This window comes from Globicephala melas, chromosome 9, assembly GCF_963455315.2.
Source record: "Globicephala melas chromosome 9, mGloMel1.2, whole genome shotgun sequence".
Taxonomy (NCBI): Eukaryota; Metazoa; Chordata; class Mammalia; order Artiodactyla; family Delphinidae; genus Globicephala; species Globicephala melas.
Genome location: NC_083322.1, coordinates 3,397,082 through 3,422,534, shown reverse-complemented (window position 1 = coordinate 3,422,534; position 25,453 = coordinate 3,397,082). Strand labels below are relative to the sequence as shown.

The 25,453-nt window shown below is 42.2% G+C and overlaps 1 protein-coding gene across 5 annotated transcripts in view; it reads left to right on the top strand.

Annotated features, from left to right (window-relative positions):
- DPP6 (dipeptidyl peptidase like 6) overlaps window positions 1–25,453 on the top strand; it is a 1,029,560-nt gene that overhangs the window by 604,865 nt on the left and 399,242 nt on the right. For all 5 annotated transcript variants that reach the window (XM_060305069.2, XM_060305068.1, XM_060305071.1 and 2 more), the window contains exon 2: window positions 17,995–18,109. In XM_060305069.2, coding sequence (XP_060161052.1) covers window positions 17,995–18,109 — 115 coding nt within the window. The remainder of the gene's footprint in view (window positions 1–17,994; window positions 18,110–25,453) is intronic.

Here is a 25,453-nt window from a genome sequence, read left to right as displayed (position 1 = left end):
AGGGCAGGACCCTCCACTTCTCCCAGAGCCTGCCCAGTGGTCCAGGACAGACTCCGACGCCCTCAGCCCTGTGCCCTGCAGGTGCAGCCTGGGCCCATCACCCCCATGGCCCAATCTCAGGGCTGGAAACTGGATCTCGTCTGGTCCTGACCCTTGGCTTCGCCACCTCCCACCTCCCTGGACAGAAGAGGGAGGTGAGAATAGGAAGGTCATCTCCATAAAGTAGTTTCTGTTGTCCAAATCATTCAAAGAAGTGAGCAGTGGAAATAATAGTCAAAGTCCTTTATCTTCAATTCAGTTAACCTGCAATTATGTTAAATAAGGCTAGTTTTAAGTAGTTAGGTTCTAGTGAACCCCATGTACCAAGCTGGCTGGGTTTTGTGATATCTTGTGTGTTATTTTTATGATTCTCTTGAAAATTGCTCATAGGTAACTGCTGTTTTACAAGAATATTTACAATATTCGTACATTCTGGTGCTGAATGCCAGTGTTGCCATCACTTAATAACCGTAGTCACAGTTTATTACTCAAATATTTACGGCCCTGAGTAACTTGAAATTCGTTGTTTGATAGATTTCTCAACATTTGGGGGAAATGGGGGTAACATGGTAAAATGAGCTAGCCCTTCAACAGGGGTAGACTCCTTTCTCAACACCGACTGGGGGCTTCAGGTAGGAAATAGGTACGTATCTCCCCTCTGCAGTCAGGAAAGAAAGTGCTGTTGTTTGTACCCCACGGTCATGTTTAGGACAGCCTGTGAGCAGCTGTAATGAATTCTATAATCCATTTGAGTTTTTGTGGTTATTTATTTATTCATCTATTTATTTACTTGTTTACTTACCAGTAGGTGCTAGCTAAAAGCTTACATATGCTGAGCTTTTTTTTTTAAAGATGTTGAGGGTAGGAGTTTATTAATTAATTCATTTATTTTTGCTGTGTTGGGTCTTTGTTTCTGTGCGAGGGCTTTCTCTAGTTGTGGCAAGCGGGGGCCACTCTTCATCGTGATGCGCGGGCCTCTCACTATCGCGGCCTCTCTTGTTGCGGAGCACAGACTCCAGACGCGCAGGCTCAGTAGTTGTGGCTCACGGGCCTAGTTGCTCCGCGGCATGTGGGATCCTCCCAGACCAGGGCTCAAACCCATGTCCCCTGCCTTAGCAGGCAGATTCTCAACCACTGCGCCACCAGGGAAGCTCTGAGCTTCTTTTTTTTTTTTTTGCGGTACACGGGCCTCTCACTGCTGTGGCCTCTCCCGTTGCGGAGCACAGGCTCCGGACGCGCAGGCTCAGCGGCCATGGCTCACGGGCCCAGCCGCTCCACAGCATGTGGGATCCTCCCAGACCGGGGCACAAACCCGTGTCCCCTGCATCGGCAGGCGGACTCTCAACCACTGCACCACCAGGGAAGCCCTGAGCTTCATTTTTAAACTGAGTTTTACTGAAACAGGTAAGACACAGGAGTGGGCATAAAACATCGTGAGTTCTCTGGTGACCATGTGACCGGTCACCCACACTGCTTCTGGTGAGGTGAGGGGAAATCTCAGGCAGCGAGTGGTCTCTGATGAGAGGTGCACTAAGACTGCAGTCAGTGAAGCCAGCCCAGCGGCGGGGTGGGCACTGGTGCCGGAAGATGCCAGCCAGAATCTTGTTCCCACGTGGGCATGTTTCCAAACTATTCTATTCCATGCCAGTGAGTGGAATTTTGCATTTGAAAAATTGTCCTCACAAACCCTTACTTTCATGTAATTGTTAAGTGTTGTAGAGAACGTGAATTTGTGATTTGGGTAACAGTCACAGGTGGACAGTGCCACTGATATGTTTAATAGGTAGAAACCTTTTGTGCCTCTTATTCTAATATTCTGAGCAAGAAAATTGGCTTTCCTCAAGACCTCTTCAATTAACATTGTCAGAAAAGAAAGTTAAGGTTTCCCATCAGCTAGAGAGAAATACCAGTAAGGAAAATAGAAAGGCTCTTACGAGTTTCAAGCAAAGCAGTGTCTTCAGCTTTTGAGGGTGTCCCTAAGCACGTGCAGCAGTGAACCCTCAGTGGTGTAGACTTGAGAAACTGTATGAATGTTAGATGTGAACTGTTTATCCCCTTGCATGGACAAGGCAACTGCAGTTCAAGCAAGACCTCCTCCTGGCTGTGTACTTTATACATTCTGATCAATCTGGAAAGCAAATAATTCATTCAGGATCTTAGAAAATACTGTATGTGGCACTGTGGCAGGAGGTTCCCTAGAGGAACTTCACATTTAATGGGAAGGAGACCAGTCAGTCTAGGCTGAGGCTGAGAGCTAGCTGAGTGTAACAAATAATAAATGCTTCCTCCTCTCGTGGCGGGTACGGTTCAGCTTTAGGGCATTCAGGGTCACGGCAGGAAGCCTAATCCAGCTCACATGGTTCAGGACTGTTTGCAGCTGGTATGAGGAGGGTTAAGGGAGCAATCAGAGACGTGAGCCCCAGGGAATAGCAGCCCCCTGAAACTGATGATACCTGTCCTAAACTAAGCCTGAAGGGGCAAAGAGCGGACCCCCAGGGGATGTAATCCTGAGAGGAAGCTGCCCGGACCAGGCAACCTGGGCAGAGCAGGGAGTCCCTGGCCCTCTCCTCCTTCCCAGATGTCTCCTACCCGGACCTCCTGTGGGCCAACCTGTTTCATTCATTTATTTTTTGAAGTATAGTTGATTTAAAATGTTGTGTTAGTTTCAGGTGTACAGCCAAGGGATTCAGTTTTATATATATAAAGTATACATATTCTTTTTCAGATTCTTTTCCCTTATAGGTTAGTACAAAATATTGAGTAGAGTTCCCCGTGCTATACAGTAGGCCCTTGTTGATTATCTATTTTATATATAGTACTGTGTATATGTCAGTCCCAACCTCCTAATTTATCCCACTCCCCCCTTCCCTTTTGTAACCATAAGGTTTTCTTCTGTGTCTGTGAGTATACTTCTGTTTTGCAAATAAGTTCATCTTTATCAGTTTTTTTTAGATTCCGCATATAAGTGATATCATGCAGTATTTGTCTTTGTCTGACTTACTTCACTTAGTATGATAATCTCTAGGTCCATCCATGTTGATGCCAACGGCATTATTTCATTCTTTTTTTATCTCTTGACCAATCTGAAGCCATCAGCAAAGATGTGCAGGGGGGCAGCTTGTAGTGTCAGAGGCCAGCCTTCCAGGACACGGAGCAGTGGGGGCAGAGTGAAGTTGGGAAGGGGCAAAGGGAGAAGCCCCAGCACAGGTGCCCTTGAACTCTCCCTTTGGAAGATGAGAGGGTAAAGCATATTGGAGAAGATGAGCTGGGCTTTGCATCCGGTGGGATTGGCGACCCTGAGCAGAACATTAAGCTCTGAACTGTGTCTCAAGACGGCAGCCTGAACATTCCATTCTTAAACCAATTTTAAGGGAATTTGCTAAACTGATTTACCTGGGCACAGGTATGTGGTGAGAAGTTCCTGTGGATACTGGTTCTCATACCTTCGTCATTATAAACATCACCTGTGCAGACTAAAACATGACTGGTCTCTGCTCCAACCCCCAGAGACTTCAGTTCAGGAGGGTTCAGAGGCCGCAGGAATCTGCATTTTAACATCACATCCAGGGGTTCTCAGAAATTCTCTAGCAGCATTTTGAGAAATACGCATTTCAAGTAATCTTTCTTGTGGTGTTAATTTGTTTCTTTCCTAGGGACTAGATAATTACTTCTTTTGTCCAAAAATCTTTGGATGGCTATATTTGGAGATGGTAATTAAGTTCTGGTCTGGGCCATTTTTCTTCAGATAAGTAGACTAATTACCTTGACATTTCCTTGTAGATCCAATTTTCCAACAAGATAGTCACTGTTTGCTTCCCTTTAAGCTCCCCACAGGGTCTCTTCATCTGTTACATAATATCCAAAGTAAAACAAATATTTCTGTTTTTCCTTTCGTGTTCTACACATCATGGTTAAACCCATGCCTTGGGTCTCCTGAATACATCAAAAATTGTGGTTATTTAAAAAAAAAAAAACAGTTTTACCTGTCACAGCAGTAATGATATCCTTAAGTTTAAGTGCAGTATTTAAAGACATTGGATCATAATAAGGTAATGACTTAAACTGGATTGATCAAATTAAAATAAAAAATTAACAGTATGAATTTGGTTTAAAATATATACTTACCTGGCTTGTTCTTGATGTGTGTAACTTACAGGTATCTAAAATTTTGCCACTTCAAGTGCAGACTTTGTTTTAATATTTTCAGGTAGAAATTATTTAAGAATGTGCCATGTAAATAGCTGCTGTTAAAAAAAAACCCAACACCGTAAACTGCATTTTCCCTTTTGTTACTAATGCAGTGGCGTGATTTTGCACCCAGATGCAGTAGGACCTGTAGGTCTTTGGATGTGCCTGCTGTTTGCCCCACCCAGGGATCCAGACTGGCCTCTTCCAGCTGCTTCTTCTGTCTTTAGTGTCACCAGGTGCTTCTCACTCGTCCGGTGTCTGATATTCTCTTCCATTTTTCTCCCTCAGTGCATTTTAAATTCTTTTATTCATATTTCTTCTTTTCTCCACCTTTTGTTCTGAGCTGCTCCCTGCGCTGTGCTGGGTGTTACTGAGATCATTAGCGTTTTCTAATCAGGGCGCTTTATCTTTTGGTCTGCAGAGCAGAGTGAATTCCTCTCTGGGTATTTGCTTCTCTTCAGCCTGTTTTTTTTTTTGTTTGTTTGTTTTGGTTTTTTTTGCGGTACTCGGGCCTCTCACTGTTGTGGCCTCTCCCGCTGCGGAGCACAGGCTCCGGATGCGCAGGCTCAGCGGCCATGGCTCAGGGGCCCAGCCGCTCCGCGGCATGTGGGATCCTCCCGGACCCGGGCACTAACCCGTGTCCCCTGCATCAGCAGGCGGACTCTCAACCACTGCACCACCGGGGAAACCCCTTTCAGCCTGTTTGAACAGTGCTTCTTGGACTCTGAAACTTCTTTGTTGTTGTTGCTTTTGTGCTCGTGGCTGTGCCAGAGGGCAGGGAATTTCATTGAAATCCTGGATTCAATACAAATGAACTTATTTACAAAACAGAAAGACACTCACAGACATAGAGAACAAATTCATGATTACCAAAGGGGGAAGCAGGAAGGGATAAATTAGGAGGTTTGGATTAACATATACACACTACTGTATATAAAATAAACAAGGACCTGCTGTACAGCACAGGGAACTCTACTCAATACACTGTAATGACCTATATGGGAAAAGAATCTGAAAAAGAATGGATATATATGTATGTATGATGAAGTCACTTTGCTGTACACCTGAAACTAACACAACATTTTAAATCAATTATACTTCAATTTAAAAAAAGAAAATCAATCGATTAATTAATCCTGGATTCAGGGGGCATCAGCTGTGTGAGCAAGGTGGTGGAGGGGCCTTGAGGGAGCAGCAGAGGCAGGAAGAGGAGGAATCACACCATCCCAAGTGGTCTTATGACTCCCTCCCAAGGGCTGTGCAGGGCGGCCCGTGTCCCACTAACTTCACCGGTGAGGATTCCTCACCACAGCCCCATTGCCATCTCAGTGACCTGGGGACCACTCAGAGTCGTGCTTTCTGCTTCGGTCCACTCTTAGGTTCCTTGGGCAATTACTGGCCAACTATTATCTTTGTTGTGCCCTTGATGAAAGATAAGAGCCACCAATAACGAAGATTAAGTAAATGAGCCAGTAGAACAGAAATGGGTGTGTGCATCCAACAGGCTGATAGATATTGATAGATATTGATGGACGTGTGTCAGTTGCTAAATGTTATTTGCAACTTGTTCTTGCAGTCTTAAAGTCATTTGTCGTCCTCTGGATATGGAAATACAAGATTAGAAAGCTGTTTCACCATCCTGAGATACACGCACCGTTGATTTTGTAATTTGTTGCTACTTTCTACTTATGGTAAATGGTCCATGATACATAAAAGAAATTTATGTCAGTGCTGTTCATGGTGAATAAATATTAGAAAGAAAATACATTTAGACAGTAGACTGGAGCCCTGTAATGGGAGATCCCGCGGTTCAGTTTGTGTGGTTTATTTTCTGTCAATAATTTTAGTAGTTGCTATGTAAATATTTTCCTTTTGGAGGTATTTGATTTCACCTTGGCCTGATATTTGACATATTTTAGGCACAATGGGAGAAGTAACCAATCCTGGTCCTTCTCAGTGTACTTTTTCTGATGTCAATAAATAAAATAAACAATTAATGCCTGCCTTCTTCTAGAAGTTATTACGAGTGGCTTACAGAATCCTTCACTGACTTTCAGTTGCATTTTGGATTCAACACAAAATACATGGCATCGTCTACAAAACCGGCCAGGTTTTATCAGTGCCTTCCCCCTCCAGCGTCATCCTGGACACCGCACGCCAGAGGTGCACTGAGTACCAGGCTCATGCCCTCTGCACTGGGCTCCCTCCACGTGGAAAACCTTCCCAGCCACTCACCTGACTAGTTCCTGCACATCCTGCAATGCTCAAATTAAATTTCACCTCCTCAGAGAGCCTTGCCTGCTGCCTTGGTCCCACCCTGACCACCCCCACCCCCCCATCATTAGACTTTCTCTCAGCACCTTGTCTTTCTGGCCATCAGACATGTCTCATTGTGTCATTTCCTTGGCCTGATGTTGTTTCCCCCTGGGTGTGAGTGCTAGGAAGTATCTCCTTATGTCACCGCTCTCGGCCAGTGCTCTGTCCCAAAGCTGCTATACACTGTGCATGGTTTACCTTTGCACTGTGAAATACTACAATATAAAAACTATATAACATGCAAGCAAATAGCGGAGCAGATGAGTGTGGCCTGACACAGCCCTTTAACTTCTATCCAGGTCAGGAGAGAGTCCTGCCAGCACCTCTAAAACTCCTGCATCTTGCCTCCCCCTCTCCAGCGGGGACTCCTCTTTCCCCCCTAAATTATACAACATCCTGAATTTTATAGAAATTCCTTTCTTGTTTGTCTTTATAGACTCAAGGGTGCGCCCTATATTTGGGGCACAGTGTTGCTCAGTGTTGAACTTTACGTAAATGGAATTATGCGGTGTATATTCTTTAGTGTCTAATCCAACTCACTTACAGTTATACTTGTGGTCTTCCTCTGGCTGTGCATGTAGTAGAAGGTTGGTATTTCCATTGAGGTATAACATTTCATTACATGGAATACACCCTGTGGTTGGCAAAATAATGACCTCGCCCCCACCCCAAAGATGTCCAGCTCCCAAACTCACAAACCTGTGGACATGTTAGTTTACATGGCAAAGGGGATTAGGTTGCAGATGGCATCAAGATGGTTTATCACTTGTATCCCTGTAGGTCATAATTTCTCTGACGCTGTATGTCTTTCTATTAGACTGAATTATATGAAAATGCTGGTATAGACCATTCTTTTTTTTTTAATTGGAGTATCGTTGATTTACAATGTTGTGTTAGTTTCAGGTGTACAGGGAAGTGAATCTGTTATACATATATCCACTCTTTTTAAGATTCTGTTCCCATATTACAGAGCACTGAGTAGAGTTCCTTGTGCTATGCAGTAGGTCCTTATTAGTTATCTATTTTATATGTAGTAGTGTGTGTATGTCAATCCCAGTCTCCCAATTTATCCCTCCCCCCACTTCCCCCTGGAAATCATAAGTTTGTTTTCTACATCTGTAACTTATAGACCATTCTTGATTATAAAAATAGCTGTTACATATGGATCTACTGAACAGAGCCACTCTAGGCCAGCTATAATTTAAAAATTCTGGAGCTTTTCCTTTGAGGAATTGGGACCTAAATATAGTGAATACCTCAGGAACAGTCCACCCTCTCAAGATGCTCATGAACACTTGGCTGTGCCAGCTGTCTTGGCTGGCATTTGCTTTAATTTGAATGAGCCCCTCCTGTCACAGAGGGGGCTACACTCCAACACTGATGGGTAATGACAAGTGTGGATCCTTGGGGATCTGTGAAGGTAATTGCTAAATTTCACTCAGCGTTTCCCTGGGAAAAGTAACTATACGTACTTATGGAAAAGCTGGTCTTTTCAAAGAAAACTATGTGTCCAATTAGAAAATTCTTTATTTTGATATTATAAACCAGGCACGTAGTTAAAATTTCACCTCATTTTCGAGTGTGGATTTGGCCATAAGATGCTGTGCACAGTGGAGCGTGCGACCTCAGTAAGGAGCACAGGATGCCTCCTGGAAACGGAGCGCTGACTGGATCCTGGCTGCTGGGCTGGACGTCCTTAGTGACACGTGTCAGATTCTTTGTTCTCAAGTGTCAGAAATCAGCTCACACTAGTTTAAGTAAAATGGGAAATAAAATATTTCATAAAGAAACAGGAGTGTGCTGTTAAATCTAAGGGAAAAATTTATTTAGGCCTCGGGAGAAAAATTAGGTCAAGAAATTCAAACCAATAGGGACTCTTCTCTCTCTTTTCTTCTTGTCTCTTTGTGTGTTGGTGTAACTCATTCTTCATATTCTGTAAGCCTGCTCTCCTTCCTTCCGAAGCCGTATGCCATATGGGAGTAGACACCTCCTGCCACCCCCCTCCGCTTCCATCCTGGTGTTGCGTGACAAAGGCAAGAATAAATTGGAATAGTGTTACCGAGTCCAAGCTCGTACTGCTTGCCACACGACAGGCCAATAAATCTGGAACCCAGTTGTTGGGGAAAGGAACAGCATCTTTATTTGGAAATCCAGCAGACCGAGAAGATGGTGGACTCCTTCCCCAAGGAACCATCTTGCCTGAGTTAGAATTCAGGCTTCTTTTTATACTGAAAGGGGAGGGGATAAAATCAAACACGTACTGGTTCCCATCAGCCTCTGGAGGGGATGTGATAATTTCTTCCTCCCTGCAGTCGTTCACAGGTGGGCCCAGTCAGGATGTTTCCTGTGAGCTAGACAAAGGTATTTTAGCTTAACACTTATTGCCTGGGAAGCAGGGTTCCCAGAGATGGGCCGTTATGTATAATTGAAGCTTATAGGCAACACTCTTTAGTGATTAACTTGTAAGAGAGTACAGGGGCTCTTCCCTACTACAGTATTTTAACCCCACCCCTAAAATCCTGGAGCAGACTTCTGACCCATTTTGGGCCAGTTACTTGAGGCTGAGGCAGTGAGGGGGGCACTCACAGTGTGGAAACATAGCTCTGGCACCCATGAATGGGAGAGGAGGGCAGTTGGGATCATTTGTCAAGAGGCATCTAGTACTTTGACAGACGGTTGCATCAGGGTGGCGAGCCCTTTTGAAAAAATGAGCTAAATTATTTTAGACTCTGTCGTTAAATTGCTGGTGGTTCTTGCCTTTGAGTCTTGTTTGTTAGTTACTTAATATTTATTGAGTGCCTGCAGGGATTTGTGACATCGGGAAATGACGTGTTGAGCTTGCTAAAAAGCTGCCCTGGTATAGGAAACTTGTCTCCCAATTACCTGTGGGTTTCAGTGAGTCAAGGCAAGGACAGACGGTGTCTAAAGATGCTTTGAAGGCATCGTTACCATACACAGCAATGTGAGATTCAAATGCTCGATTTTAAATGCTGCCACTTACTTTCATAGCCATATTTTTACTGAAAGGGGTTTCTCTTGGGCATGATATATTGTGAAATTTCTTCCGACGGTGATGGGGTCGTAGTGCCCTTGCTCTTGTGATTTATGGGACAACATGATACCTTTAAAACATTCTATCAAAATAGGTCCAAGTTAGCCTGAGCTGTGAAGGTAAGAATGACTTAACATTTTGAATTAATTTCATAAAGAAGCTATCAGACACAGTCAGTTAAACTGAAGAGCCTAAAATAATTTCATTTCTGGTGATGAGTTTGCAAGTAAAAAATAATGAAGAAGAAGTTTTAAGAGATAGATAATTACACTCAATATTTTGCCTGTTTGGTCTTCTTCTTCCTTTTCTAGAGGAACTGGTAGAACAGGAGATTACTCCTCCAACAGTTTTGTTGAGTTGCAGGTAGAGGGTGACAGCTGCCTTAGTAATAGTGGTGGATTCGATTTCAAAGTGCTGTGCCCTCAGGCGGTAATGTTATGTTAAATTCATGTTACATAAGTCAACCTCGGTAGTTTCCAAATCCATAGGAGAAAAGGAGAGTGGATCCCAGATCAGTCTGTAAGGCTGACAGAGAACAGGTGGTGAGAGCCCAGGATAACCTAAGGAGTGGGGCATCCGTATAACCCGGAGGAAGATGATGGAGAGACAGTGCCCAGGGAAAGGGGTCACCGGAGCATGGGTCTGATAGCGCGGGCGTGTCAGCTCCTCTCTGTCACTAAGGCGGTGATGATTTGTAATTAACTGCCAGACGTCGAAAGAAGGGCCTGTCAACCAAATTTAATTTCTTTTTCTTTTTCAAGATATTTTTTTGATGTGGACCATTTTTAAAGTCTTTATTGAATTTGTTACAATATTGCTTCTGTTTTATGTTTTTTGGCTTTTTGGCCGTGAGGCATGTGGGATCTTAGCTCCCCATCCAGGGATCGAACCCACACCCCCTGCATTGGAAGGCGAAGTCCTAACCACTGGACTGCCAGGGAAGTCCCCAAATTTAATTTCTAATGAGTGAAATCAACAGAAGCTTTTTGAAGCGTAAGGCTCCACCCTTCACCATGAGCACTATCTCCCTCTCACACAGCATTGGTTGCTTCCATCTTTCAGGATTGGCTGCCCAGCCCACCCCAGCCCTATAGTCAGTTACAGAGTCACCGACATGGAATCGGCGTTAATTAGTATTTTGTGGCCACAGCTTTCATCTATTCCTCATGCTCACAACCAGCAAAAGCACCCAAAGTACTTAGAAGACACAAAACAACAGTCACGGGAGGGAAGAATTTCAAGGAGTGGAGAACTCTCCCTGCGAAGGATATCCAGTCTCTGTTGAGCTGCTGATTCACATATATTCTCTGGGAATATTTTAAACTATCAGTGACCTAAGCTTGGATCTAGTGATATCCCAGAGAAGGTCTCTTTCCATTTTGAGAGCCAGAAACAGTCTTCTAGTCTTAATATTCTTCTGAAAGCTGCTTGATAGAAGAGGAGATTGATTGGCTCAAAGATGGATTATTGTGAGAAAAACAACTGAATTCACTTCCTCCTTCTGTGGTGAGTGGGCCATCTGATTGACCCCTCTGCCTTCAGCCACGGGAAATAAAATGCAGAATCGCCAGCTGTTCCCATCACGGCTGGCAAGGCCTGGACCTCGGCTGTCGCTGCGGGCCCTGCTCTCCTTCCGCCACGCCCAGCGCTCCTGCCCTTGCAGCTTCCCGTGCTCTGACCTCCTAGGACGGGGGGCTTCTTTAGGAGAGGCCTCAGTATTATGCAGAAATCGTCCTCCAGTCTCACTTCTGCTGGCCGCGGCTCCTTTGTCCCTTTAGCCACGTGAGGCTATACCCACAGTGCATTAAACAAAGTGCCTATGATGCATGGAAACATGCAAGTCGGTTATTGCTGCTTGAGGAATGCACTGCTTTGTGGTGGAGTCTCACAGCTGCAACCTGCGTCACCCTACTTTGGGTACCCAACAAAAGTTAAAATGCTGATTTCTCCTCATTAGAGCTTGGGATGCAAAGAGTGGATGAAAGGAATGTGATCTCTGTATCGTTTACTTTCTTTATCAAGTACAGGAAATTTAATGTGCTTTTGACTTTTCCCCATATTGTATGTCAGATGTTGCTGGGACATTGGTAGTGAGCGCAGTAAATAGTAAAGCAATGTTTATTCAGGTATCTATAATTTTCATAAATTATAATGGGCTTTCAGACACGTTTGCATTTATCCTGTGACAACAACGCTCTAGATTCCTCTAGTTTCCCACCCCTTCCTTTCTTTTCTCCACCTTTGTAGTCTCAGTTTCTACTTTTGAAATAATCACCCCTGAGTTTTCATTTGGATCTCTGCTCCTCATCAGAAGGCATGAAGTCTGATAAAGGCAGCAGGGAATTCTGTGAGACAGATGGAGCTCAGGATGAGATAAGATGCATCGATTTTAGGGAGGCAGCATGCCGTGGACTTATTCTTGAATCAGTTCACAGGACGTGGTGGAGTCTGTAAGCATTGTTTTAATCTGTATTTCTTCCATTTCAGTTGTAAAATTGGCACAAAAATATCAAGCTCTTGGGCTTCCTTGGTGGCGCAGTGGTTCAGAGTCCGCCTACCGTTGCAGGGAACATGGGTTCGTGCCCCAGTCCGGGAAGATCCCACGTGCCGCGGAGCGGCTGGGCCCGTGAGCCATGGCCGCTGAGCCTGCGCGTCCGGAGCCTGGCAATGGGAGAAGCCACAACAGTGAGAGGCCCGCGTACCGCAAAAAAAAAAAAAAAAAAATCAAGCTCTAATCATGACTTGCTAAGATAATAGCATTCTGGAAAGACGAATTTTATATTTAAAACAACCAAACGACCTAGGAAAGCGTTTAGTTTGGTTTTACTTCCTCGTTTGTTTTCTTTTTGCCTGAGTTAAAAATAAGTATGAGCAACAGTTATGTCACTAGGGACAAGGGGATTGCCAGACTTAGATGTCAGTTTGCATTATGTCTTTTAGGACCGATTGCTATTTATGGCATAGTTAATGCAGTTGGGGTTGTATTAACGCTTTACTTTCTGCATCAACCAGCAATTGCGTCTCTGACAGGTGTGCCGGCAAACAACAATGTTCCTTCTCATAAAGGCATCTGTGGATTCATTCATCCATTCAGCCCACAGTCCCTGGGCGCTGTGGTGTCCTAGACTTTGCACCAGGCATTGGGAACATGAACATCCAGCCCACTTCCTTAAGTAGCTTCCAGTCTGCCGATGACACAGGCATTCAATACATCATTTCATAGCACAGTAACGTTACAGAAAAGCATTTACAAAGTGTTGCAGTTGCTTCCAATTGAAAAGAATAATAAACTCTGCCTGTGAAACCAGGCACAGCTTCCTAAAATGTCAGAGAGAGATGATATTTTAGCTGACAACTAAAGAATGTGAAGGGGTTTGCCAGAGAGGAGTGTCAGGAGACAGAAGTCAGTGGTATGTGCGAAGCTGGGGGTGGGGGGTTGGGACACAGGAGGAAATGGTTCCTGGAGCAGAGAGTGGGGAGGGCTTAGGCTTGGCTCAGAGGTAGAGGGAAGGAGGGGAGACTTTCTTTGGAGTGATGTGCAAAGGGCTTTTTACTTGAGCACAGAAGACAGTAGCCTCAGAGAGGGCTCTAAATGCAAAAGGGGTACATAAATGTGTCCTGACACCTAGGTGTGTATTATCTGCTCCCAAAAGCATGGTTGACTGACGTTTTCTATTACGTGCCCAGGATCAACCACTTCTCACCACCTGTACCACTACCACCTGGGACACACCTCCATCACCCTGGCCTCCTAGTGGGTCCCTGCTGGGCCCACCCTTGCTTCCATATTCTTTGCTCTCCATGAAGCAGCTCCCCTGGGGATCTTTTTGTGGGAGTCTGGTTCATGCACTGCTGTCTCATATGCCTTGCACTCAGAGGAAAAGCCAACCCGCACTGTGGCATCCAGACCCTACTCTCCTGAACTGTGACATCCAGACTCCCACCCTCCTTGCTCAGTGTGGTCATCTCACTCACATCACTATGGCCACCCTGGCCCCTGTCTCTTTGCTGTCCTCCACACCAAAGCACACACTATCTTACAGACTGTATTCCTGCCTCTACCTCTACCTGGATTGTTTGCCCTCAGATGTCAGCCTGTGTCTTACTCTGTCTGGGGCTGCTATAACACAACACCATAGACCAGGCAGCTTAAACACAGAGATTTATCTTTCACAGTTCTGGAGACTGGAAGTCCAAGATCAGGATGCCAGCTGTGGTATCTGGTGAGGGCTCTCTCCTTGGGTTGAAGATGGTCACCTTCTCTCTGTGTCCTCACACGGCCTTTTCTCCACGTATACAGGTGGAGAGAAGGGAGGCAGGCTTTCTGGTGTCTCTTCTTATAAGGGCACTAACCCTATCACGAGGACCCCACCCTCATGACCTCACCTAACCGCGATTACCTCCCAAAGGTTCCATCTTCATATACCATCACATTGAGGTTTAAGGCATCAGCGTATGGATTTAAGGGGGAACACAGTTCAGTCAACAGCAGTCTGATGTGCTTCTTCCCAGCTGTACTTTTTTCAGTTTCTGTTCAAATGTCTCTTTATTAGGAAGTCTGTCTGACCTTTTTATATACAAAGAGGTGACAAGACCCCCTTGGTCCTGTTTTTTTCTTCTTCTCTTAGTGTGTTTATCTGTTTATTGTTTGTCCCCCATCCCTGCACTAGAATACAAGAAAGGAATATGGAACAAATGAAAGCTTTTGGACTTGTCGGGTTGATAACAGTGCCATAACAGGGTCTCAGAACAGGGCTTGCCAGAGTAAGCCTGGATAAAATATCAATGGATGGATGGTTGGATGGATGGATGGATAGATGGATGGGAGATTTGTTCACCTTCTCAGGCCAGTGTTTAATTGTAAGCATGCTTTTCCATTTTATTGCATCTGTAAGATATGCATGATTACCAAACAGAACAGAGAATATATTACAGCCTCAATCTCATCATTCTAGGCAAAAATATGTAATTCTGTTGAGAGATACACTACTGAAGCTCAACATTTCAGGGGATAATTTATTAACTTCTCTTGCCCTTCATGGGAAGCAAGAACAGTTCTACTCAAATTTTCCATAATTCAACTCCTGCAAGTTAAGATGAGGAAGTCTGAATCTGGGATGCCAAATTAGATGTTCAAGTTAGATTTTCACTGTTAACCTGCATTCTAACTCAAAAACCAGATATATGTTCTGGTTTTACCTGTGTAAAAATTAAATATGCATATCGACCAGGACTGGAGAGGAAGATGGAAAAATGAAAACTTTTGTTTTCTTGGAACCATTAGCAAGATGGTTCGTGTTTTTTTTTTTTTTTCTCCTCTTCGTTTTCTATTATTATTGTAGTAATATTGTTTGTGTAGTTAAAAAAATAAATTACCTGCACTCTGAAAATGAAATTTGGCTAAAGAGTGTCTGCATTTCTGTGGGTAAAATTACCCTGCCTTTTTTTTTTTTTTTTTTTTTTGTGTGTGGTACGCGGGCCTCTCACTGCTGTGGCCTCTCCCTTTGCGGAGCACAGGCTCCAGACGCGCAGGCTCAGCGGCCATGGCTCATGGGCCTAGCTGCTCCGCGGCATGTTGGATCCTCCCGGACCGGGGCACGAACCTGTGTCCCCTGCATCGGCAGGCGGACTCTCAACCACTGCGCCACCAGGGAAGCCCTACTCTGCTTTTTAAAAGTAAGAATGTTACCTGAAAGAAGTGTGGTTCATCTCTACTTAAAAAATGGCCTCAGTGATCCAGAATCACTTCACTTAAGTGGGCTCTGCTATCAACGCCTGTTTGGTTATCCTATTGTGCATTCATCCATCCAGTAATATACCCTGAATTGTTTTTCTGTTCTTAGCACAGTGAGCATGCAGGGAGCAGAGTCTTTGTCCTCTTTCTGAACTGTCCTTTCATTCATTTTCCCACTTACTGGAGCCACCTCATGGTTCTTCATCTTTCTTTTCCCTGCCCTGTGTGTCCATAGAATGTACACTGTGTTAGACATTTTGAAGATCTCTTATATCCACCTTCCTCCCTGGGCTCGCCCTCCTGGATCCCTGGGAGCTGTTCATCCACCCTGCTTACGTCCTGGTGAAGCAGCCCATTCTGTCATGAAGCAATACTAGTAGTTAGAAATTCTGAAGGTTTTTTGATACATAATTCTGTCTCTGTGAAATTTCCTTTTGGTTCTAACTCTGGCATCTGGACTATGCAGAAGAAGTCCTCTGTCTGGCATGTGATAATTCAAATAGACAGAGACTAAGTATTTGGTTTTTGAGTCTGAACCCTTCCTTCAGCCTTACTTCATATGACATATTTTGCAATGTCTCTGTCTTCGGGTCCTCTTTGTAGAAACACTCTGTCCATCGTCATCTCTGACAATATCCAGCCTAGATCTGGACACCATATTGTGAGCGTACTTGGGCCAGGGAGGGACCTACTGGGAACATCACTGTAACATCATTCAAGTACACTTTTGCAAGGAAATTAGTTACGCTACTGGCTGCTCAAGAAGTTGATGCAAAGCAGAAGTCTTAGGGTTTTTTTTTTTTCATATAAACTTCTATCAGTGCATCTAATAGATATATTTAAAACAAATTTTAGAATCCTAGATTATTATTATTAGAAACAAGATTTGAAAGATATCCATTGTTTGAGCTGATGAAGACAATACCACTAATTTCATCATTCTTCATCTTGATAAGATTCAGTCTTGAGTATGAAACCGTTATGGTTTTGATTGTTACCCTGGGATTTAATCTGAACAGTGTTTGAGAAATGTCCACTTCGGTTCTGTGGGAGATCACGTACCCTATCATGGTCTTAGGAATAGTACTACTGCAAGATTTATGCTATTCACAGCTTTGGTGAGAATGGCTTATTTCCTCTGTAAATGAAATGAAAAGCTGCTGAATCAGTGAGATCTGATCACTTCTTGTCACTGGCCAGCGACTTCCTCCCATAGAAAACCCTATCCAATAGGAAATGAGGTTAACTCAGTATAACCTTTCGTCGTAATTTCATACTCATGTTTAGTCTTATTTTTAAGTGCTGAAAAGCCACTTTTTAGTAGGCAAATTCAGTTCTCAATGGCAAACAAGCATACTGGCAGAAATTTCTAAAAGCTGTAGAACACTTTCCTGCTAAGGTTTTAATGGTCCTCAGAATTTTTCTTAATTGGATAACCTAGATGGCCAATATTAATAGTTTGGAGTCAAATTTTTCTTGATGCTATAACCTAGATAGCCAATATTAAATATTTCGATGTCAAATATTATTTACTATCCCATGGTTCAATATTATCTATATTTTGATTTACAGAAATCTGGTACATTCTAATGAACTTTCAGCCTTGGATAAGGGTGTATTTATATATCACGTTGCCTACTTTTTGAGGCCATCTCCATCCTATTGCATTTTGACTCGCAGTTAATGCGAGTCGCAATAGTGGGCGCTATAAGAGAGAATATTTTGTGATCTATGTATAGGCAGAAGGGGCAGTAGTTCATTTGCAGTGTGACCGTATGACTTAATTTGCCCTGGAGAGTCCCAGTTGCTCTTGTATAATTAATAATAATAATTATTGGTATGTAACTATTATATTTATTGATTATTAATACTACCCCCTTTGTCTCGCAAATGATCCTAGTTTGGACTGTAAATTATATAATCATCCTAATTTGAAAGGAACTGAAAGTTTGGTCTCAGCAGCCAATATGCCTGATTAATTTCCTAGATCTTTTCAACCTTTAGCATTCTTTAGCAATGTCTCCAGGTCCCCCTCATACCCCCAACACCTGCTATAATGCGGCCCCTGGAGGGGACTAAACCTAGAAAAGGGGTAGGGGGTTACCCAGTGCACTAGCAAGACCTAGGAAGTCTTACAGCTTTGTTTGAGGAACTATAGAAGGAAGAAAAGGCCCAGGATGGTGAGAAGTAGGCAAACGTTGATTAAAATTGGCACATAGTATGTGCTAAATAAATGTTTGAATTTGGTAGCCTGAAATAGGACTTAACAATGTGGATGTCAATGAAGAGAAAGATGAGAGAGGTCTTAGGGCTGGAAAATTCATCGTACTTGGGTTTGATTTGATGGGGCTTAATAGGTTGGCTGTAATAAGAAACACCACAATCACCCTATGCTGTGGAATCTAGTTTATTGGGTGGAGAAGCATTAAGTTACACAAAAGCTGTAAACATAATATCCAGTTCTTCCTGAGATAAGGCTTTGCCATGGGATAGAGAAGAGAACCTGGGGCCTTTGGACACTGAGGCAGAGGGCAGAGAAAGGAGTTGATCATAGCTTCAAGGATGAGAATACGCCTGAGCTCTTGATTTGAATGAAGTGTATCCACTGGCTTATTTTAGTTCCTTATTTTACTCACAGAGTTTCTCTTTCCTGCTGTTGCTTTAGGAGCTGGTGGGGAGTAATCCTCCACAAAGAAACTGGAAAGGCATAGCGATCGCACTGCTTGTCATCCTGGTCATCTGCTCCCTGATTGTCACCTCAGTGGTGCTGCTGACACCAGGTACTCACATTTATTCTTGGAAAAGCAAGCTGCTATAAGGGAGAAAGGGCATAAGTTTACTTTGAGATTTTTTCTAAGTAAATACCCATTATATAATTTATTTTTTCCAGGTTCTAATTCTCATTGTGCCATACCTTAAAATGATGTAATACACTTTCAATGAAAAAGATTTATTTTACATGCTTTGAATTTGTTTAGATAATTGTTGACTGGGTGGAAATTCTTGGCATATATTAAAATTCACAAGTATTAATTTATGCTTGATGAGCTTAAAGATGGTGTCATTATAAATATAATAATTTCATATATCTAATGGCATTCCTGGGTGTGTTATCGAGGATGAATTAAGAAAATTATAAAAACAACATATATTGAATGTGAACTAAGGATAAACTAAATATTAGATACTACTGATGAAATAAAGGAAGTAGAAAACAGAATCAGAAATCTCTCAGGGAAGAAAAATACACAAAAATTGTCCACAAAAGTCTACAGAAAAAAACATATGTAGAGATGGATTATTGAAAGTTTCAAACATAAGTTGTATAGAAGCTGAGAGGAAAGAGAGAGAGAGACCCTTTATGATAAAGTTCATGGAGAAAGTAACATGTGAAGTGGGCTTTAATGGAGTGGTAAGAATTTAGTAGCAAGAGAGTGGTGGGATTAGGGCAAGAAGAAAGCCTTTGCCCATAAGATAAACATGTGGGGGTCATGATAGGAAAACATTATACCATATATAAACAGTGTGTAACTGTCCATTCCCCTTGTCGTATTAGATGTCACTTTGTGTGGACAAAAAAAAAAAAGTTCCCATCCTCAATAAATAGACTACATGGGTATTAGACTTGAAGGGGGAAAAAATGCAATGTAAAAAAATTTTTGATACGTACAAGAAGTGCAGGCAAATTTTGAGGTATGTTTAAACTATAATCACAAAACTTAAATGGAAAAAGAGTAGTTTGTACCCTGAAACCAAAACTCAAGGAAGGTATCACAAGAAAACTACAGATCAGTATCTCTTTTGAATATAGATGCAAAAACCTCAGCAAAATACTAGCCAATAGAACCAAATTACCAGCAATATATAAAAAGGATTATACACCATGATCAAATGGGATTTATCCCAGGAGAAAAATTTGGTTTAACATATGAAAAATCAATGTAATACACCCATATTAATAGGATAAAGGGAGAAAAAAACATGGTCATCTCAATAGATGCAGAATAAGCATTTGACCAAGTTCAGAATCCTTTCATGATAAAACATTCAACGAGCAAAGAAAGAAACTTTCCCAACCTTATAAAGAGCATCTATAAAAAGCCCATAGCTAATATTATACTTAACAGTGAAATACTGAAAGTATTCCTGCTAAGATCAGGAATAAGACAAGGATATTCACTCTCACTATTTCTTTTTTTTTTTTTAATTTTTTTTGCATGGTTTAATTGAAGTATAGTTGATGTACAATACTATATAAGTTACAGGTGTACAATATAGTGATTCACAATTTTTAAAGGTTATACCCCATTTATAGTTATTATAAAATGTTGGCTATATTTCCCATATTATGCAATTTTTTTGAAATTTTGAATTTTATTTTATTTTTTTTTATATAGCAGGTTCTTATTAGTCATCAATTTTATGCACATCAGTGTATACATGTCCATCCCAACCGCCCAATTCATCCCACCCCCACCACCACCCCCCTGCCACTTTTCCCCCTTGGTGTCCGTACGTTTGTTCTCTACATCTGTGTCTCAGTTTCTGCCCTGCAAACCGGTTCATCTGTACCATTTTTCTAGGTTCCACATATATACATTAATATACGATATTTGTTTTTCTCTTTCTGACTTACTTCACTCTGTATGACAGTCTCTAGATCCATCCACATCTCAACAAATGACCCAATTTCTTTCCTTTTTATGGGTGAGTAATATTCCATTGTATATATGTACCACTTCTTCTTTATCCAGTTGTCTGTCGATGGGCATTTAGGTTGCTTCTATGTCCTGGCTATTGTAAATAGAGCTGCAGTGAACATTGGGGTGCATGTGTCTTTTTGAATTATGGTTTTCTCAGGGTATATGCCCAGTAGTGGGATTGCTGGATCATACGGTAATTCTATTTTTAGTGTTTTAAGGAACCTCCATACTGTTATCTATAGTGGCTGTATCAATTTACACTCCCACCAACAGTGCAAGAGGGTTCCTTTTCTCCATACCCTCTCCAGCATTTGTTGTTTGTAAATTCTCTGACGATGACACTCTCACTATTTCTGTTTAACATTGTATTGGAGATTCTAACAATTAAGTAAGGGAGAAAAAAGACACCCAGGTAAAAAAGAAGTAAAACTATCTCTATTCATAGATGGCATGATCTCATGTATAGAAAATCTTAAAGAATCCACAGACACAAAAAATAAAACATATTATAACTAATAACTGAGTTCAGCGACATTGGAAGATACAAAACCATTATACAAAAATTATTTATATTCCTATATACTCGTAATGAACAATTCAAAAATGAAATTTAGAAATGATTCCACTTACATTAGTTTCAAAGGGAATAAGTCAACGGTCTGCAACCTTTTTGGCACCGGGGATCGGTTTCGTGGAAGACAATTTTTCCATGTATGGGGGTGGGGAGGGATGGTTTCAGGATGATTCAAGCACATTACATTTATTGTGCACTTTATTTCTATTATTATTAAATTGTAATATGTAATGAAATAATTATACAACTCACCATAATGCAGAATCTTTGGGAGCCCTGAGCTTGTTTTCACTTGCCACTCACTGATAGGGTTTTGATATGAGTCTGCAAGTGATTGATTTATTATCTCTGTGCAGTCAAACCTCTCTGCTAGTGATAATCTGTATTTGCAGCCGCTCCCCAGCGCCAGCATCACCACCTTGGCTCCACCTCAGATCATCATAAGGAGCGAGCAAGCTAGATTCCTCACATGCGCAATTCACAGTAGGGTTCGCGCTCCTATGAGAACCTAATGCTGCTGCTGATCCGACAGGAGGTGGAGCTCAGGCAGTAATGCAAGCTATGGGGTGTGGCTGTAAATACAGATGGAGCTCAAATCACTTGCCCGCCGCTCACCTCCTGCTGTGCAGCCCAGTTCCTAACAGGCCATGGACTGGTAGCGGTCCATGGACCAGGAGTTGGGGACCCCTGGAATAAGTTACTTAGAAATCAACAAAATAAGTATAAGACTTGTACACTGAAAATCACCAAAGATAATTGAAAGAAATTAAAGAAGACCTAGGTAAGTGGAAAGCTATCCCCATGTTCCTGGATTAGAAGATGTAATAGTGTTAACATGGCAGTACTTCGCAAATTTATCTACAGATTCAATCCAATCCCTATCAAAATCCCAATTAGTTTTATTGCAGAAATTGACAAGCCAATTCTAAACTTCATATGAAAATGCAAGGTACTCAGACCAGCCAAAACAATCTTGGGGAAAAAAAACAGTTGAAGGGCTTACATCTCTGATATTAAACTTCCTCTAAAGCTACAGTAATCAAACTATTGTGGTACTATCCTAAGTATAGATATATAGGTCAATGTAATAGAATGTAGAGTTCAAAAATAGACCCATACAGTTATTTTCCATTCATTTTTGACAAGGGTGCTAAGACCATTTGATGAGGAAAAAGTAGTCTTTTCAACAAATGGTACTGGTACAACGGGGTATCTACATGCAAAGAATGAAACTGAACTCCTGCCTCACAGTTTGTACAGAAATTAACTCAGTGTGGCTCAACAACCGAAAAATAAGAGCTAAAACTATAGCACTCCTAGAAGAAAACATAGGAGTAAATCTTTGTGACCTTGGATTCGACAACTATTTTTTAGATATGACACCAAAAGCACAAGCAACTCAAGAAAAAATAGATAAATTAGATGTCAGCAAGCATAAAACATTCTGTGTATCAAAGGACACTGTGAAGAAACTGAAAAGACAACCCACAGAATGGAAGAAGCATATTTGCAAATCATATCTTTAATAAACATCTAACGTCCAGGTTATTTAAAGAATTCTTACAACTCAAAACAAGAGACGAACAATTTAATTTAAAAATGGGTAAAGGATTTGAACATTTCTCCAAAGAAATACCAGTGGCCAGGAAGCACAAGAAAAACGCTCTACATCATTAGTCATCAGGGAAATGTAAGTCAAAATCACAGTTAGATGCCTATATATACATATTATTTTTTGTGCATTTATTTTTTATACAATTTTTAAAGGTTACACTCCATTTACAGTTATTACAAAATATTGGCTCTGTTCCCTGTGTTACACTAAAAATGCTTGTAACCTGTCTTACACTCAATAGTTTGCACGTCCCACTCCCCCACCCCTATATTGCCCCTCCCCTCTCTCTCCCCACTGGTAACCACTAGTTTGTTCACTATATCTGTGAGTCTGCTTCTTTTTTGTTGTATTCACTAGTTTGTTGTACTTTTTGGATTCCACACATAAGTGATATCATACGGTATTTGTCTTTCTCTGTCTGACATTTCACTTAGCATAATACCCTCCAAGTCTAATTCAAAAATATATATATATATATATTTTTTTTTAAGCAAAATAACAAGTATCTGTGAGGATGTGGAAAAATTGGAACCTTCATTCAGTACTAGTAGGAATGTACAAGTGTGTAGCCTCTGTTGAAAACATTCTGGTAGTTCCTCAAAAAATGAAACACAGAATTACCATACGACCCAGTAATTCTACTCCTAGGTATATACCCAAGGAAATTGAAAATATATGTTCATACAGAAATTTATATACAGATATGCATAGAAACATTCATAACAGCCAAAAAGTAGAAACAACCCAAATGTCCCTCACCTGGTGAATAGATAAACAATTGTGGTATATCCATACAATGGAATATTATTCAGCTATAAAAAATGAAATACGGATGCATACTACAGCATAGATACAACTTGAAAACATTATGCTACGTGCACGAAGTTAGACAAAAAGGCCACATATTGTATGATTCCACAGTAGACAAATCCATAGAGATAAAAAGTAGATTAGTGGTTGCCAGGGACTGGAAGTGGGGAGAGTAAGAAATGTCTCTTAATAGGCATGAGATTTCTTCTATTATAAAGACATTATAGTTTTAGTGCAGTTTTAAATTCACAGCAAAATTGAGAGGAAGGTACAGAGATTTCCTACATATGCGCGGCCCCACACATGCATGGTTCCACTCATTATCTACATCCCCACCTGAGTGGTACATCTGATACAACTGATGAACCTACCTCAACACATCATAATGAGACCTCTTTTGGGGGTGATGCAGATATTCTGGAATTCGATAGTGGTGATGAATGCACAGTTCTTTAACACATTGAAAACTACTGAGTTGTATACATTAAAAAGGTAAACTTAAAAAAAAAGGTAAACTTTATGATATGTGAATTTTATCTCAATTAAGATGTTAGCATAAACAATGGTGGGAAAGCTGTTTAAAAAAGTGATTCACGGAGGACCTTCAAGATGGCGGAGGAGTAAGACGTGGAGATAACCTTCCTCCCCACGAATACATCAAAAATACATCTACATGTGGAACAATTCCTACAGAACACCTGCTGAATGCTGGCAGCAGACCTCAGACTTCCCAAAAGGCAAGAAACTCCCCACGTACCTGGGTAGGGCAAAAGAAAAAAAGTAAAACAGAGCCAGAAGAATAGGGACAGGACATGCCCCTCTGGGAGGGAGCTGTGAAGGATGAAAAGTTTCCACGCACTAGGAAGCCCCTTCACTGGCGGAGACCGGAGGAGAGCACAGCAACAGGGGTGCGGAGGGCAAGGTGGAGAGATTCCCACACAGAGGATCGGTGCCGACCAGCACTCACCAGCCCGAGAGGCTTGTCTGCTTACCCACCGGGACGGCTGCGGGCTGGGAGCTGAGGCTCAGGCTTTGGAGTTCAGATCCCAGGGAGAGGACTGGGGTTGGTTGCGTGAACACACCCTGAATGGGGCTAGTGTGCCACAGCTAGCTGGGAGTGGGTCCAGGAAAAGTCTGGATCTGCCTAAGAAGCAAGAGACCATTGTTTTGGGGTGCGTGAGGAGAGGAGATTCAGAACACTGCTTAAACGAGCTTCAGAGATGGGCACATGCTGTGGCTATCAGCGCAGACACCAGAGACAGGCATGAAACACTAAGGCTGCTGCTGCAGCCACCAAGAAGCCTGTGTGCAGGCACAGGTCACTATCCACACCTCCCCTCCCAGAAGCCTGTGCAGCCCGCCACTGCCAGGGTCCCGTGATCCAGGGACAACTTCCCGGGGAGAACACATGGCGCGCCTCAGGCTGGTGCCACGTCACGCTGGCCTCTGCCACCACAGGCTCACCCTGCATTCTGTACCCCTCTCTCCCCCTGGCCCTGAGTGAGCCAGAGCCCTCGAATCACTCGCGGCTTTAACCCCCTCCTGTCTGGGTGAAGAACAGATGCCAGAGGGTGACCTACGTGCAGAGGCAGGGCCAAACCCAAACCTGAACCCCAGCACCAGTCCCCTCCACCAGGAAGCTTACACAAGCCACTAAACCAACCTCACCCACTGGGGGCAGACACCAAAAAAATCGGGAACTACGAACCTGCAGTCTGTGAAAAGGAGACCCCAGACACACTAAGTTAAGCAAAATGAGAAGACAGAGAAATACACAGCAGATGAAGGAACAAGGTAAAAACTCACCAGACCAAACAAATGAAGAGGAAATAGGCAGTCTACCTAAAAAAGAATTCAGAGTAATGATAGTAAAGATGATCCAGAATCTTGGAAATAGAATGGAGGAAATACAAGAAACATTTAACAAGGAACTAGAAGAACTAAAGAGCAAACAAACAATGATAACACAATAAATGAAATTAAAAATTCTCTAGAAGCAATCAATAGCAGAATAACTGAGGCAGAAGAACGGATAAGTGACCTGGAAGATAAAATAGTGGAAATAACTACCACAGAGCAGAATAAAGAAAAAGGAATGAAAAGAATTGAGGACAGTCTCAGAGACCTCTGGGACAACATTAAACACACCAACGTTTGAATTATAGGAGTCCCAGAAGAAGAAGAGAAAAAGAAAGAGACTGAGAAAACATTTGAAGAGATTATAGTTGAAAACTTCCCTCATATGGGAAAGGAGATAGTCAGTCAAGTCCAGGAAGCACAGAGAGTCCCATACAGGATAAATCCAAGGAGAAACATGCCAAGACACATATTAATCAAACTAACAAAAATTAAATACAAAGAAAAAATATTAAAAGCAGCAAGGGAAAAGCAACAAATAACATACAAGGGAATCCCCATAAGG